Source organism: Acinonyx jubatus, chromosome B1 (assembly GCF_027475565.1).
Source record: "Acinonyx jubatus isolate Ajub_Pintada_27869175 chromosome B1, VMU_Ajub_asm_v1.0, whole genome shotgun sequence".
Classification (NCBI taxonomy): Eukaryota; Metazoa; Chordata; class Mammalia; order Carnivora; family Felidae; genus Acinonyx; species Acinonyx jubatus.
The window spans coordinates 157,295,777-157,310,780 of NC_069382.1; the positions used below are offsets into that span (position 1 = coordinate 157,295,777).

A 15,004-nucleotide genomic window follows, 5' to 3' on the forward strand; every position below is an offset into this window, starting at 1 on the left:
AGCAGCACTATCAACAATAGCCAAAGTATGGAAAGAGCCCAAATGTCCATCGATGGATGAATGGATACAGAAGATGTGGTACACACACACACACACACACACACACACACACACACACATATACATGCAATGGAGTATTACTCGGCAATCAAAAAGAATGAAATCTTGCCATTTGCAACTATGTGGATGGAACTGGAAGGTATTATGCTAAGTGAAATTAGTCAGAGAAAGACAAAAATCATATGATTTCACTCATATGAGGACATTAAGAGACAAAACAGATGAACATAAGGAAGGGAAACAAAAATAATATAAAAACAGGGAGGGGGGACAAAACAGAAGAAACTCATAAATATGAAGAACAAACTGAGGGTTATTGGAGGGGTTGTGGGAGGGGGGATGGGCTAAATGGGTAAGGGACATTAAGGAAACTACTCCTGAAATCATTGTTTCACTATATGGTAATTTGAATGTAAATTTGAATGTAATTTTGAATGTAAATTTAAAAAAATAAAAAAGTAAAATAAAAAAAAGAGCCATCAATGAACTAAATCTTATAAAAATAAAATTTCTCTCAAGCTCATTGTACACATTACTTGCAGCTTATTACTCGACACAGAGGTTACTCGGTGATTAAGACTATAACTTTGATGTGAGGCACATAGCATGTGAGGCTTATCTGTGCTTTGTTCTTGGCAACTTAACCAAATCACATCACTCTCAAAGGTTTAAGGGTGCAAATCCGCATTACTAAAGTGAGGAATCCCGGAAAGCAAATTAAGCACAGGTAAGAATATATAAGACTGCAGAGCCGAGCTTGGTAGTACTTGATATGTCACTTACTTCCTATTTTAGCTCTAGTTCAGGCTAGGCTAGCTTTCTTAGTCCTGTTCTTTGAAGAACACCAGATACTTTGATCTTGGCCACCAAATGAAGAGCCAAACACAGGCGCTATCCCATTTTCTACAGCCATCTGACATTCGTGCTTTTGGCTCAATACAAACAGACCCATTCAAGATCTGCCTTAGGTCCTAATCTTGTCCCAAATACCAAAACATAGAACACTTATGGAATACACACAATCCACCAGACACTGAGAAGACAGGAGTTAAAATAAGACACAGAGATGAGAGGCGGCAGAAGGAACTATCCTTCCCTATAGTGACAAAAGATAGATCCTTTAGAAATATATGCAATTTTATGAGAAAATATTTGAGTTTGCACCTTTGTCTAAGTTAATTTTGCTTTGTTTCTCCACTGCTCTGTTTTGAGAATAACATGAACATTCTTTAATAAACTATTATTAATTACTACCACTGGCAGCAGCGTGAGCACCACCACCGCCATTATGAGCCATCAGTTAGTAAGGCCTTATTGCTGTGCAAGGCAGTGTGCTAAGCACTTCATTTGAACCCACATCTACATTTACCTGACACTACATCCTAGGCTTTTAGCAATTATGTTCTGTTGGACTGACAGATGGTAGATAAAGTTATATTTTACTAATAAAAGCAACAAAGCCTTCATAATCTGGAAATGCATAGTGTCCTCATGACTTAGTGTTCCTGCTATGTCACACAGGACTCATTATCTTAGTCTTCAGCAGCTCTTCCTTTTCCCTCTGGCTCTCAGCTTGTGGTCAGAACCTCCAAATTTATCATCACCTCTGGGGAAGGTGGAAGAGGGAAGAGGATAAGCCTTAAGTGGTCAAATTTCAAAGTATTTAAAATCCCAAGTGAAATCATGTGGTAAGGAAAGAGGATTAACCAAGTCTATTGAGGTGACATTTAAGTTTCTATAGTGAACACATACATACTGCCTTCATACTTTAAAAACTCAATAAATATTATTTTTAAAAAGTGTAAGAATAATATGGATTTTAATTGCCCTTAATGTTTTTATCTCCCATTATTTTATGGGTATTCAAGAACTGGATATATCTTAGAGGTTACACAGTAGAAATATTCAAATGATAGCCATCAAATTTTACATATTAGCTACATTAATAAAATGAACCTTTTATTTTGGAACCTGGCACAGCCCAGTTCATACCTACAAACTTACCAAAACCTAGCAGACAAATATAGGTAATAATTTTTCTTTTTTTCTAGAAGGAAGAAAATAATGATTACTGGAAGTTATTATAAGAACAATGTATTCTTAAAATAGAGCAATATGATTATTAATTACAGCTGTTAAACTAGTAAACTAATAAAACTAATTAAATAAAAATTTAAACAACTAAAATAATCCAATTATTAATTTTCTTATTAGAATATGTTTTAAAAACAACAACAACAATAAATCTAAGTGATAGTTTCAGCCGTTTCATGTGATCTGTGGTCCCTAATTGGTTAACTGAGATTTCTTTTAGTTTAATGTTTATTTTTGAGAGAGGGAGAGAGACAGAGTATGAGTTGGGGAGGGGCAGAGAGAGAGGGAGACATAGGCTCCAGGCTCTGAGCTGTCAGCACAGAGCCCGACACGGGGCTCGAACTCATGAACCACAAGATCATGCCCTGAGCCACAGACAGACGTTTAACCAACTGAGCCACTCAGGTGCCCCAGTTAACTGAGATTTCAGTTGACCTAGTGGATCTCTGAAGCAGCTGCTACCTCTACGCCACGGGCTCCAGAACTTGCCAAGATTCAAAGTGTAGAAGGGAAAGTAGCCAGTATAGTATCATCAAACTCTGTTCATATAAATTGCAGCCGACACCTTGCTTCAGGGCTTTGAGAGATGTGAAGAGCAGATCCCCCAATGGCAAGCTGAAAATCTCTTGATTTAAATACATTTACCTATTTTTGCAATCATTAGAACTCTAAGTTACTTAAAAAAAACAACAAAAAACTTACAATGCATTTGTCAAAGTTCCTTTTGACAGTCACCAAAACATTTCCCAATGTAGTACTCAGGAAAGAAGCAGGATCCACATTTTGTGCAGTCCACACATGATGACTCATTTTGACAAGCATGTAAAGGGAGTTAAAGCTATCAATTTTGTCTCCTAATGCAATTAGGTTGTTCAGTTCTGGCTCAATGCAGCGAAATATTTTAATCATCATTTGGCGGATCATATCTTTTCTGTTCAGAAAACATACAAAACAGATTACAAGTTTCAAGTGTTTTCATCTTTAACTTTAATCCACTGCATACATACAGAATGACTAAAATTTATTACTTCAATTAAAAATGTCCAAAAATGACGAACTAATTATTCTACATCAGTTTCCAACATAAAAATATTTTTTTGAAGTTAAGTTTTATTACTCAAAACATAACTTGATGTCATTTGTAAAGCTGGATCCGGAAATGTGCTTTGTAATTTCTGAGAAATATGCAATTCAAATGCTACTTCTTACCAGCAAACATCAAAATTGATTGCACTTTTTTGTGATTACCAGAGCAAAGAAGAGTCAAACAGGACTGATTTTAACTCAGTAAGACGTCAAGAAGACACTAGGTACACGTGTCAGTGCTCTGAGTACAGTCACATTACCAGAGTCATCTGGTCCCCCCCCCCCCCCCCCCACCTCCCGGCCATTGGAGCGGCATTCCCCGAGGCTCAATTTTAAGGTTTTTTTCCTCCCAAAGAAATGACAGATAGTAACAAACACATACTCTGATGAAACTGGCAGTGGCGCGCCAGCATTATGTTGCCGGGATAATGTTCCTCCATCTACGTCCTCTGCTTCAGTCTGCAAAAATTATTCAGGTACTTTACATAACAAAAGACCAACAATTTGACTATATAGCAAAAGCCTGCTCAGTCTTAAAATTCCTAGGAGAGAATACATTATGAAAACCAATGATTTTTAATTTTTTTTTTTCAACGTTTATTTATTTTTGGGACAGAGAGAGACAGAGCATGAACAGGGGAGGAGCAGAGAGAGAGGGAGACAAAGAATCGGAAACAGGCTCCAGGCTCTGAGCCATCAGCCCAGAGCCTGACGCGGGGCTCGAACTCACGGACTGCAAGATCGTGACCTGGCTGAAGTCGGACGCTTAACCGACTGCGCCACCCAGGCGCCCCGAAAACCAATGATTTTTAAAACTGTATAATTTAGTATGTTGCTTAAGAATGTTTATGAGATGTTTTGCTCTTAGATTTGATCTGAGAATTATTGTAGGCTGAGAAGTTGTGCTTGTGTGTGTGCACAGGAGGGGAAAGCAGGGACAGAGGAGGTACAGGAGGCTCAGAGCGGGTGTGGGAATGGAGTGGGGGAGCACCTCAAAAAAACCAGAAAAAACTTTTAAGACAATTTTAAAAATTAAAGAAATCTTATCAATCATTCAAATAAAACTCTGGCATTTAAAAAACGCTATTAAAAATTCTTACAGAGGCTAACAAATAAGCAAATTTCTACCATCATCATCTACAACAACATTCATTTTAGATTGCTTTTTATGTTGGTTCTGTTTTTTAAGGTGACCTTAATTTAAAAATCATTTCATTGGGGTGTCTGGGTGGCTCAGTTTGTTAAGCATCCGACTCTTTTATTATTTTTTATTTACACTTATTTTTTTTAAATGTTTATTTTTGAGAGACAGAAAGAGACAAAGCATGAGTGGGGGAGGAGCACAGAGAAGGAGACACATACATCTTTTTAAAAATTTTTTTAATGTTGATTTATTTTTGAGACAGAACACAAGCAGGGGAGAGGCAGAGAGAGAGAGAGGCAGACGCAGAATGTGAAGCAGGCTCCAGGCTCCGAGCTGTCAGCACAGAGCCCGACACGGGGCTCGAACTCACAAACAGTATGATTATGACCGGAACTGAAGTTGGACGCTTCACCAACTGAGTCACCCAGGCGCCCCAACATCCGACTCCTGATTTCAACTCAGGTCACGACCTCACAGTTCATGGGGTTGAGCCCCGCGTTGAGCTCCATGCTGGTGGTGTGGAGCTTGCTTGGGATTCTCTCTCCCTCTCTCTGCCCCTCCCCAACTTGCGCCATTTCTGTCTCTCTTAAAATAAACTTAAAAAAAAAAAATCACTTTATTTGGGGTGCTTGGGTGGCTTAGTCGGTTAAGGATCCAACTCTAGATCTCAGGGTCATGAGTTCAAGCCTGTGCTGGGCTTCATGCTAGGCATGGAGCCTACTTTAAAAAAAAATTATTTGCATTGTGCTTTTAAGTTTTTCAAAATATTGCAGCAGTCTTTCATTTTATTTTCTTACATTTATGCCACCTGAGAGGCATGCTAAACAGGCATTATTATTATATTCTTGTACAGATGAGGAAAACTGGGGATTAAACAATTGGTTTAAGGTCTTAATGCTAGTTAGTAGCAAAGACATAAGAAAGATTCAGATTTGAGGCTTCTTTCTTTCTTCTTCTTTTTTTTTTCCTAGACCATGGTTTATATACTCAAATATATTTTTTTTAATTATATTTTTTCTTGGTGACTACTAAAATGCTAAAATTTCTTTTGAATAATGTCTTTTACAAAATGTCTTATATTCAGACATTTTCCACCCTCACTAATTTAGAGGATATTTAAGCCTAAGACAGTCTGGAGTATTAAATTAGATGCTCAAAGTCTATCACTGTTTTTGTTATCTCGTGATATGATAAAAATTATTGAAGACATCCTTACATCGTAAATTTTTTTCTTTTTCTGTTCTGATATTGAAATTGGGACAATAAATTAATAAGGCCAATTATGCTACAGATCATAAATATTAGCCAATAAATAAATGTGAGCCATACCATTGTTCCAGGCATACTTTGATGTTGCTGTAGTTTGAAAAATTTACTTATGAAGTCCTGTTCTGCCAGACACAAGGGCTCTAGTTCACTTAGTACCTGTTCAAAGATCTGAAGAAAACAAAAATTAACTGCACCAAATGCTTAAAAAATCATCCACATTCAATGCACTTAGGGACCACAGATGCTTTATCTATAATAATCTCAATAGAATTCCAAAAGAAACTATTCCAAGATTGATAGGACGAAGCAGAAGCATCAAGGCATAACAGGGCCAGACATACCTAGAATAAAACTCACAACAATTATTCACTTGACATCTAGAAAGAGGAACACAGAGATAAACTTTTTAAACTTAATGCACTGTTGAGAATAATTTAGCTTCATAAAAGCTATTATTTCCTCTCTACTTTGTAGTTGGCTCAAAGAACTTAAGATACAAGCACTTAATGATTTATAGTAAATTTTAATAAAGCTGTTAAAAGTCAATGAATTGATAATACACATTTCAGTTGCCATTTGACTAGCACTTTTTTCAGATTCCAATTGGAAAGTAATATATAGTTAATTAAGAGACAACAGAGCCCAAATTTTTGAAACTGCTGTTAGAAAACCAATGTTAATGTTTAAGAAGTACTTGTTATTTTATTTTACCTTATCAAATTTGGTCCTGTCAGCAACGTCGAGATCAGAGGCAGACATGTTTCCCATATCCAACAAAGAAGATGACTGAGATCTGCGATTCCCTGAACTCTGAACACTGAGTTTATTTAGACTAGAAGTGGATCCAGTTAATTTCCCAGAACTTCCATGAAGACCTAAGAAATAATAAAACTTTGAAAGTTGTGACCTTCACGAATAAAAGACCCATAGCGTAAACCAGGGCTCTTTCCTCCACTGTCTTCATCTTCCAGTGCTCATATTAGTTATCACACAAGTCTACCACATGGGACAGGCTGTACAGTGTCCTGCTCCTTCATTAATGTTTGTGTCCTATCCCTGAGTATATTGTAAGAACAGCAAAACTACACAGATCCACAGAATAGGACTAGACGGGATCTTAGAGATCACATGATCTATACCCTGCCCAGTCTCACTAAAGTTGTCTGATATTTCTAGACTAAACTAGATGAAGATTTCCTTCTTACTCAAAAGACATGAAAATGGATGAAGGTCCATGACTCCTTAGTGTACTGGCTAACATGACTTTTTTATTTCTGAAGAAAACAGCCATATCCCAATATTACTTGCCTCCACATTAAAAATGAAAATATTGGATTGAACCATACAAACTGCCGATACTTGATCACTCTTGCCCTATAAAAAGTCAATTACATATGATTCGACATAACACATTCCTGAACCCAGAAACTCTGCTTTTATAGTAAGTGAACTGATTAACTACAGTTCTTTAAAAACTAAACAAAATGGGGGCGCCTGGGTGGCTCAGTCGGTTGGGCATCTGACTTCAGCTCAGGTCATGATCTCACAGTTTGTGAGTTCGAGCCCCACATCGGGCTCTGTGCTGACAGCTTGGAGCCTGGAGCCTGCTTCAGATTCTGTGTCTCACTCTCTCTCTGACCCTCTCCCACTCATGCTCGCTCTCGCTCTCTCTCTCCAAAATAAACATAAAAAAAATTTTTTTTAAATAATAAAAAATAAACAAAATGAAGAGAGAAAACAACAACAACCCTGGAAACTTGTTACATTTAAAATACAACTAAAATATAATACATACACCATGAACTATATAATATGGGACATCGTTGGTTAGCTATAAACATAGGTATCCATCATAACCATGAGGAAAAATGAGAACAATGTGGCTGGACAACATTCTACATACATCGAGGCATTAAAGGCTTACATTTTTATAAGAAAATGTACTATTTTTATTCAGAATTGAATATAAATAAATAATTCTTTTTAATCTTCTAAAATATTTCTCAGTTAACCTGTATTGTTTACTGATGGTCAGAAGGGACAGATAAAGATACAATAAGGACAATTAAAGACATAAACTTCAGTTTCATTATGCAAAATCTGACCATATCTGTAAGAATTTTTATAGTTTTTAAACACAGCCTGAAAACAGAAGTTGAATGGTTAAGCCTTTCACAAATTCCTGACTGCCCACCATATATTTTTAACTATATTTCTTGAATGTAGCCATACCACTACCATCATGTTACTTTTCTTTCACCAATCAATACCTGGCAACTCAGAGCAATTAATATTTTTGGTGTAACTTTTGTCAAGACAAAAAACTAATTTCTAGACATTAAACAAACATGCATTGAGAATACCTACTAATACACTAAGCATACTCACTCTCTGTTTCCTGTTTGACAGCACTTTCTTTTCGAGGCAGTGTAGCTGTGATGGATTAGGTTGCAAGCATCAAAGACAAAGACAAGTTAATAAACTGCAATTTGCACAAACCATGCACAAGAGGAAGTTAAAGCTCTAGTTTAAAAGACACATGCAAAGAACCATGAGCATCAAGTAACAAGAGGTGCAACATATGTTTAGTTGGGTCAGCTACTGGTTGACAAATTCTGAGAGAAAAAAACTTTACTAGTCTAATGTATTGTTTTTATTCAAATATTCAGGTAAAAAAAAATCTGTATTTGTCAGCCCCCACTCCCAACACTTTTAAATGATTTTTTTTTAAGTTTATGCAGCTAGTATATTTAAATTTAAAAGACTACATTTGTAAGTTTTGGTTTTAGGAAAAAAAAACACAGTTCAAGTAAAAGTGGGTTTTTTTTTTAATTTTGTAAAAATCATTTTATTTCATCATAGTAAGTATACTCTTTAATCTCCATCCCCTATTTCACCCATCCCCCTATCACCTCCCCTCTGGTAACCCATCAGTTTGTTCTCTTTAATCACGAGTCTCTTTCTTGGTTTGTCTTTTTCCCTTGCTTGTTTGTTTTGTTTCTTAAATTCTACGTGTGAGATCATACGGTTGGGTAAAAGTTTAATACAATGGAAATTTATTAGAATGAAGTTGCAGACTTAGACATTAAGAGCATATCTTGCTCCCTGAAAACTCCTGAGTCTCCATGGTACTACATAATGTTATACTACATCTGATAAAAAATTACCTGAGTGGGGCTTTAAAATTATTTGAAAATATAAAGCTGAACTACTTAGTAGCTGGCTTTGTGAACACCTAGGATGAAAAGTATTTATCAAAATACTAATTATCAGGAGATGGGAGGATGGAAAGGTAAAGCCAAAGGGACAGGTTTAATATAGGAATTTGAGTTCCTTTAGGGTCATTTGGCATTTCTTTTATTCTAAAACTTCTCTCTATATAATATTTATTAGATCAGTTGTAGAGATCATCTTGTGAAAAATTCTAAACTCAAATTTGAAATTAATGTGAAAGGCAAAGAAAGAAATTATAGAATGAAAGAGAAAATTAAAAGAATATAACTATAATCTAGAAATATTTCAAAAACAGAGAATAATGTGTCAACTGTCACTATCCCTGCCAAACTTCAAGGCAAAAGCCTGAGTAAAAACAACTACCTTGTCATACCAGGGATATATATATCGTTCCAGCCCTAGCTGCATAAGCTCAAGGGAGTATGAAATAACAAGGCTGGACACTATAGTGGCAAGCAGGGGTTTTGCTGGAGCTGCTAGCTGGTCAATCAGAAAGAACAGTACCTTCTGGTGGCCTTAGGGTGTGACTATACTAAGTTCACCAGTTTCAGAGCAAAGCCTGACACTTCATACACTTTTTTTTGGTAGCCAATAAATTATGTAGTTACTAGTAAGGCCACTTAATTATAATTTGGGGTTCACAAAAGCCTACATTATTTATCAGCAAAAAAGCAACAATATTCAAGTAACCTTTTAAATATCTTTAAATAATCCCCACTAGACTGTAAACTTCACGAAGGTAGGGTCTTTGCTTATTGCTGCATTCTCAGTACCTAGCAGTGCTTATTACATAATGGGTAATTAATATTTATTATTTTCTAGCCAGCACTGAATTCAGCCTTGTATTCGAGACTCCTTTAGGAATCAACAAGATTCTTAGCTTAGTGGAGAAACAGAATGAAAAATAATTTTGACATACCACTTCTAAGATTTTGGAAGGTTAAATACAAGGGAGGCACTAATTATACAAATGTATATGTCCAATGGACTAAAATAATATGTATGTGTGTTATCTTAGCTATAGAAAAAAAAAACTAGTAATTTAAAAAATAATTACTAAATTTCCTTTGCCTGCCATTGCATTAAGTACATTTGTAGAATACAAAGGGGAGAAAACGCCACCAAAATATCATTCTTGGGGGAAAATTCCATGCGTCTGAGTTTTATCAAAGTAAACCTATTAATCAAAAAAGGCAATGACCTACATAAAAACCTATCACAAAGAAAAGATATTTACTGTTATTTTAACATTATTCTGAATTATTTGAACTAAAGTGATGTTAAAGTTAAGAGTGGTTCAAAGAGTATTCCCCTGAATCTTTATGACTATATTGACTATACCTTTCCTTTTGTAAAGTTACGTTCAGTCTTTCTATTCTGACCCAGCAGTTTCAGAACAAGTAAAAAACAAAAATATTTAAATTTTATTCATAATTACTTTTGATTCATGTAAAAGTTATCATTCCCAAACTACAGGTTTCTATTTTAATTATAATTACTATGAAAAATTGATTTAAACTGGGGCGCCTAGGTGGCTCAGTCGGTTAAGTGTCCAACTTCGGCTTGGGTCACGGTCTCACGATCCGTGAGTTCGAGCCTGCGTCAGGCTCTGTGCTGACAGCTCGGAGCCTGGAGCCCGTTTCAGATTCTGTGTCTCTCTCTCTCTCTGCCCCTCCCCTGTTCATGCTCTGTCTCTCGCTGTCGCAAAAATAAATAAACGTTAAAAAAAAAAAATTGATTTAAACATAATTTGAATCATTGAAAAGGAACTTTAAAAAATTTCATTCTACCTTATTTAGAATTTCTTAAGTCATCTGTGTTTAACTTGTCCTTTGAATTGTTTATTATTTAGTTTATTTTCTCTTGTAGCTAATGATATCAAAATCACTGAAACTAATTTTCTGGTACCATCAACCATCACAAATTACTCTCCTGTTATAATTTGATACATAAGAAGAGATATAATTGTAATGATGTTTTAAAATTATAAAAGTGCCTTCTAAACTTCTAATTTAAAAATATTTTAAACAAGATAATTTAAGAACTTCTTAGGAGTAAAAATTAATTTTCAAGTTAATGCAATGAAACCATTAAGATACTATTATACTTGATTTAAATTATATTTTTATTATGTCATTTATTTCAGTGTGAATCTTAGGCTTTATAAACTATTATGATACTGGGATTAATGACCTCCTAAAGAGATAATTTTAGAAAGATTTCCCTTTTGCCTCCTGTTTTCATATAACTGTAGAAGAATGCTCTCAAAATAAAATGGTTCACTAACAAGTGGTGACAAATATACTAAATGAAAACATTAAACATGTAACTGAATTAATATGCTGCTTACTAAAAAAAAAAGCATAACATATCCACAGTGAAACATTAACAAGGATATAAACACACTGCTGTTTAAGAACAATTAACCTTTAGGATGAGTTAGCATTTCTGTTTCCAAAAGCCTATTGTCCCAAGATTCTCATCAGTATCTTTACCTAAGTATAACATATTTGTACACAGATTCAAAACATTTCAAAAGTCTGGACTAGTATAATCAATATATTAGTGTTAAAAACAACAACAACAATGAATTACCAGATAATTACCCACTAAAGACAGTCTTCTCTGTCCTAAAGAAAAGAATGGAAAGATGTGCTATCAATTTCAATCCTGTCTCCTGTTTACCAGAAGTTGCTTAGGGCATAGGCTCCTTTCAACAAGCAAATGCTAAACTCATTATTCTAAAGGGGAACTATGCAGACACACTGAGTACACATTGTAGCCATTTAAGGCCAGGTTTTGACTTGAATAGGCACAGAACTCCATCCAAAAGGAACTCCAGAGATGGGTACATGCAAGAGCAGAATGTGGCCTCAGCAAATCACCTTCCTCGCAACTTGATACTTTCACTGGTTATCCTTTCAAACATGTTTCTGTCCACTTAACATATTTAGAAGCAACAAAAAACAACATGCTTGAGAAATATCTCTTTGGGAAAATAAGGTATAACCACAGGAGAAATTTGAGTGAAGGTTTTATAGCCCCTTGATGGGGGAGAAAACAAACTTTCTTTTTGATTCAAAATAGCCAGTGAGAAGTAAGAAGCCAGGAATCACTTTCATTTCCCTGTAAAGAGCAATGACTTAGAGATCAATGATTTGCCCCAACTGTTACAAAAGGTCTTTTAGGAAGTAAGAAACTGAACTCTCAACGTGTGTCTCTTAGCCTCCTACTTTCTCTACCAGATCACACTTCATTTTCTGGTCAACTGCTATCTATGAACAGAAGCTTTCATTGATGGCATGAATACACAATTGCTGTCAGAGTCATATACTACAGAATTTTAGTAAAAACCATATTTACAGATATAAATATTTGTTCTGTGAAATATCTATAAATCAAACCAACACATTAGACTTACTTTTTCGTCAATTCTACTATATCTTCTTTCACTATGCTCAAAAAGTCTTATAATTATTTGTCATAAATAAAACACTTTAGCTTACCAAACTTCTTGCTTTCTTTAGTTGTGCCAGTCATCTTGATCTTTGCAACTTCAAAGAAATCTTTAATTTCTCTCTCATACAGCCGTGATAAATAATCCATGTAATTCTTAAAATAAAAGTAACAGGTACTTCTTATTAAAAAATATATATGTATATATACATACATGATTAATTTAATTATAAATTAAAATATTTATAATTTTTAATTATAATAATTATAATAAATTATAAATTATAAAAATTATAAGTATAAATTAAATATAACTAATTTAATTCTAATTAGCACGTTATAGTTTTCACAAAAAATTTATTTTTTAAAAACAAATTTGATTTATTCTAGCTCAAATGGAAACATCTATAATTTAGCATTCAAACTCATTTCTTCATCTTATCTGCTTATTAGGATATAAGAATATTTTAGGCTTTCAGGAAGGGTTCTTCAACAGTGGGAGACCATATATTTTCCAAGTCCTAAATTAAATGCATATACAGTGGACTAAATTTAAATAAATCCATGGCAGAAAATCTATACTTGGCTATTCTTTTAAATTTATCAGGGAATCTAAGCTTCAGCTTCCTTTATTGTTTCAAATTAATACATTCAGTTTTAGAGTAGGTTTACATTGCTTATAAAATATTATAAGCTTATCCTTATAAAATAGTATTTGGATGAAACATAGTATATAGATCCTGCTTTTTTCAATTTGTAGGCCATATATATTTCTCACATAGTCTCTGCACTAAAACTTAGTCAAATGGGCAAGTCTTTCCCATGATCTTTGCATAAATTTAAAAACAAATGTAAACTGGGGCACCAGGGTGGCTCTGTCGGTTAAGTGTCCAACTCTTGATTTCAGGTCATGATCACAGGATCCAGCCCCACATCAGCTCTGTGTTGCTGAGCATGGAGCCTGCCTGAGATTCTCTCTCTCCCTCTCCTCTGCCCATGCTCGCTCTCTCTCTCAAATAAATAAATAAAGCTTTAAAAAATAAAAAAAAATTAAAAATGTAAATTAAAATATACCTAAAATTAATTCCTATTTCATTAGGCTGTCCCACTTTTTCAATGTCTCAGTTTTTCAATTTTAAATTCTCATAAAAATCTTGATCACTGCAAATCAGTGAATAGTTGACAAATGGGAAATGAGCTTCACACAATTTGTAAAATCTTCATCAGTGGCTTCTACTTAAATAACTCAACATAACAGACTGCATTTCAATATCCAAATTGCTTAAAGTACACATTACTACCCAAGCAATTTAAACAATTTCAAAACAGCTCCTCTGGTATCTAGAAAATAGTGACAAGAACAGACTATTGAAAATCATCCCCTTTCCCAATGCAACTCTAATGACTCGATACCTTTTTTCCAAGTATGTAACAGAACTCATTGGTGGGAAAGGCCACAGACAGTGTGACCATCAGTTCATTCATTTACCAAATTCTGAAGGAAGTCTCTTGTGAGGTGCCTCTTAGCACCTTGTATATAGCACCTTAAATTTAGCTGTCATGAGTTTAAATACTGTTGTCTCAGGCAGTCTCTTCAACTTTATGTTGTGCTGACTGTAGTCTTACAGAGGTCTCTATATTTTACCTTCTCTTTACACCAAAAGGTAAATTCCACAAATGTAGAACGGAGGTTGAGAGAAGATGTCTGAGAATCTTCAAGACTGACTGTGAACCTCAGGAGATTATTAGGAGAGCAGAGCTCATTTCCTACCCAAGCATGGATAGACCATCTCTAATATTAATCGCCCCACATGAATAACTCAGAGCCACAGATAGGGGCCAGAGTCCTGGGGAGGAAGGAATCCGAGCAGCTGAGATAGTTTCCATAAGCTCTAATTATGTATACCAAAAATCAGGGCTTTCCTTAGACTCAGTCATAAGTAGAGCTGGGGCAGTGCCTTGTGATTCTTATCCCTTAAAGAATGTGAAACAGGCTTTTTTTGTTCCTGCCAAAAAGTGTGAGCTGCGGACACCCAACCAAGTGCAAACAGTATCTGGATTTAATTACTATTTATTAAAGAAGCACTGGTTTGTCTGTTTCCTTCTTTCTCTCCCTCCTTCTTTCATTCTTCTCTTCCTTCTTCCTTTTTAATAAAATCCTGGTTGTGATGACCCTTCAGCAACCAAATTAGATTATAAGGTAAAATACAGTCTGTCAAAAGTTCAAACCACAGGATCAAATAACATTCCTGGGAAATAAGTCAATTTCATTTTAAAAAGCTCATTAATATTGTCAATCAAAAATATACTGTGAGGAGAGAATGATTCCATAAATCATTGCCAGGTTGGCTATTGTCTTGTTTCTTCATTTAAATTACATTCATGAATACTACATTATATATAAAGATAGGGCAATAATACTCACTGAGAACACAATTAGGCAAAAAGCTTATTGATTACTTTACTTGTTTGAATATTGACTAGGGGACAAAGCACTTGTTGGCACAAAACTCTTAAGGAGATATAATAATGTTTAATTATTCAAAATATTAATCCTCCTAAAACTTCAAAAGGCAAAGAATTCCAGTACTGTAAATACTTTTCTTTAAGATATCTCCAAATCAGAATTCTGTTGAATGAAAACAAAACAAAACAAAATAT

At 34.9% G+C, this 15,004-nt stretch overlaps 1 protein-coding gene across 10 annotated transcripts in view; it reads right to left on the reverse strand.

Annotated features, from left to right (window-relative positions):
- The window catches only part of EXOC1 (exocyst complex component 1), a 60,656-nt gene that overhangs the window by 12,109 nt on the left and 33,543 nt on the right, over window positions 1-15,004 (reverse strand). For 6 of the 10 annotated variants that reach the window (XM_015068544.3, XM_027057108.2, XM_027057121.2 and 3 more), the window contains 6 exons: window positions 12,394-12,499; window positions 8,042-8,086; window positions 6,365-6,528; window positions 5,714-5,821; window positions 3,623-3,699; window positions 2,857-3,085 (listed from right to left, as the gene is read on the reverse strand). In XM_015068544.3, coding sequence (XP_014924030.2) covers window positions 2,857-3,085; window positions 3,623-3,699; window positions 5,714-5,821; window positions 6,365-6,528; window positions 8,042-8,086; window positions 12,394-12,499 — 729 coding nt within the window. Of the gene's footprint in view, window positions 1-2,856; window positions 3,086-3,622; window positions 3,700-5,713; window positions 5,822-6,364; window positions 6,529-8,041; window positions 8,087-11,493; window positions 11,518-12,393; window positions 12,500-15,004 lie in introns of all 10 variants that reach the window. The other 4 variants (XM_027057132.2, XM_027057118.2, XM_027057135.2 and 1 more) reach the window with 2 other exon arrangements.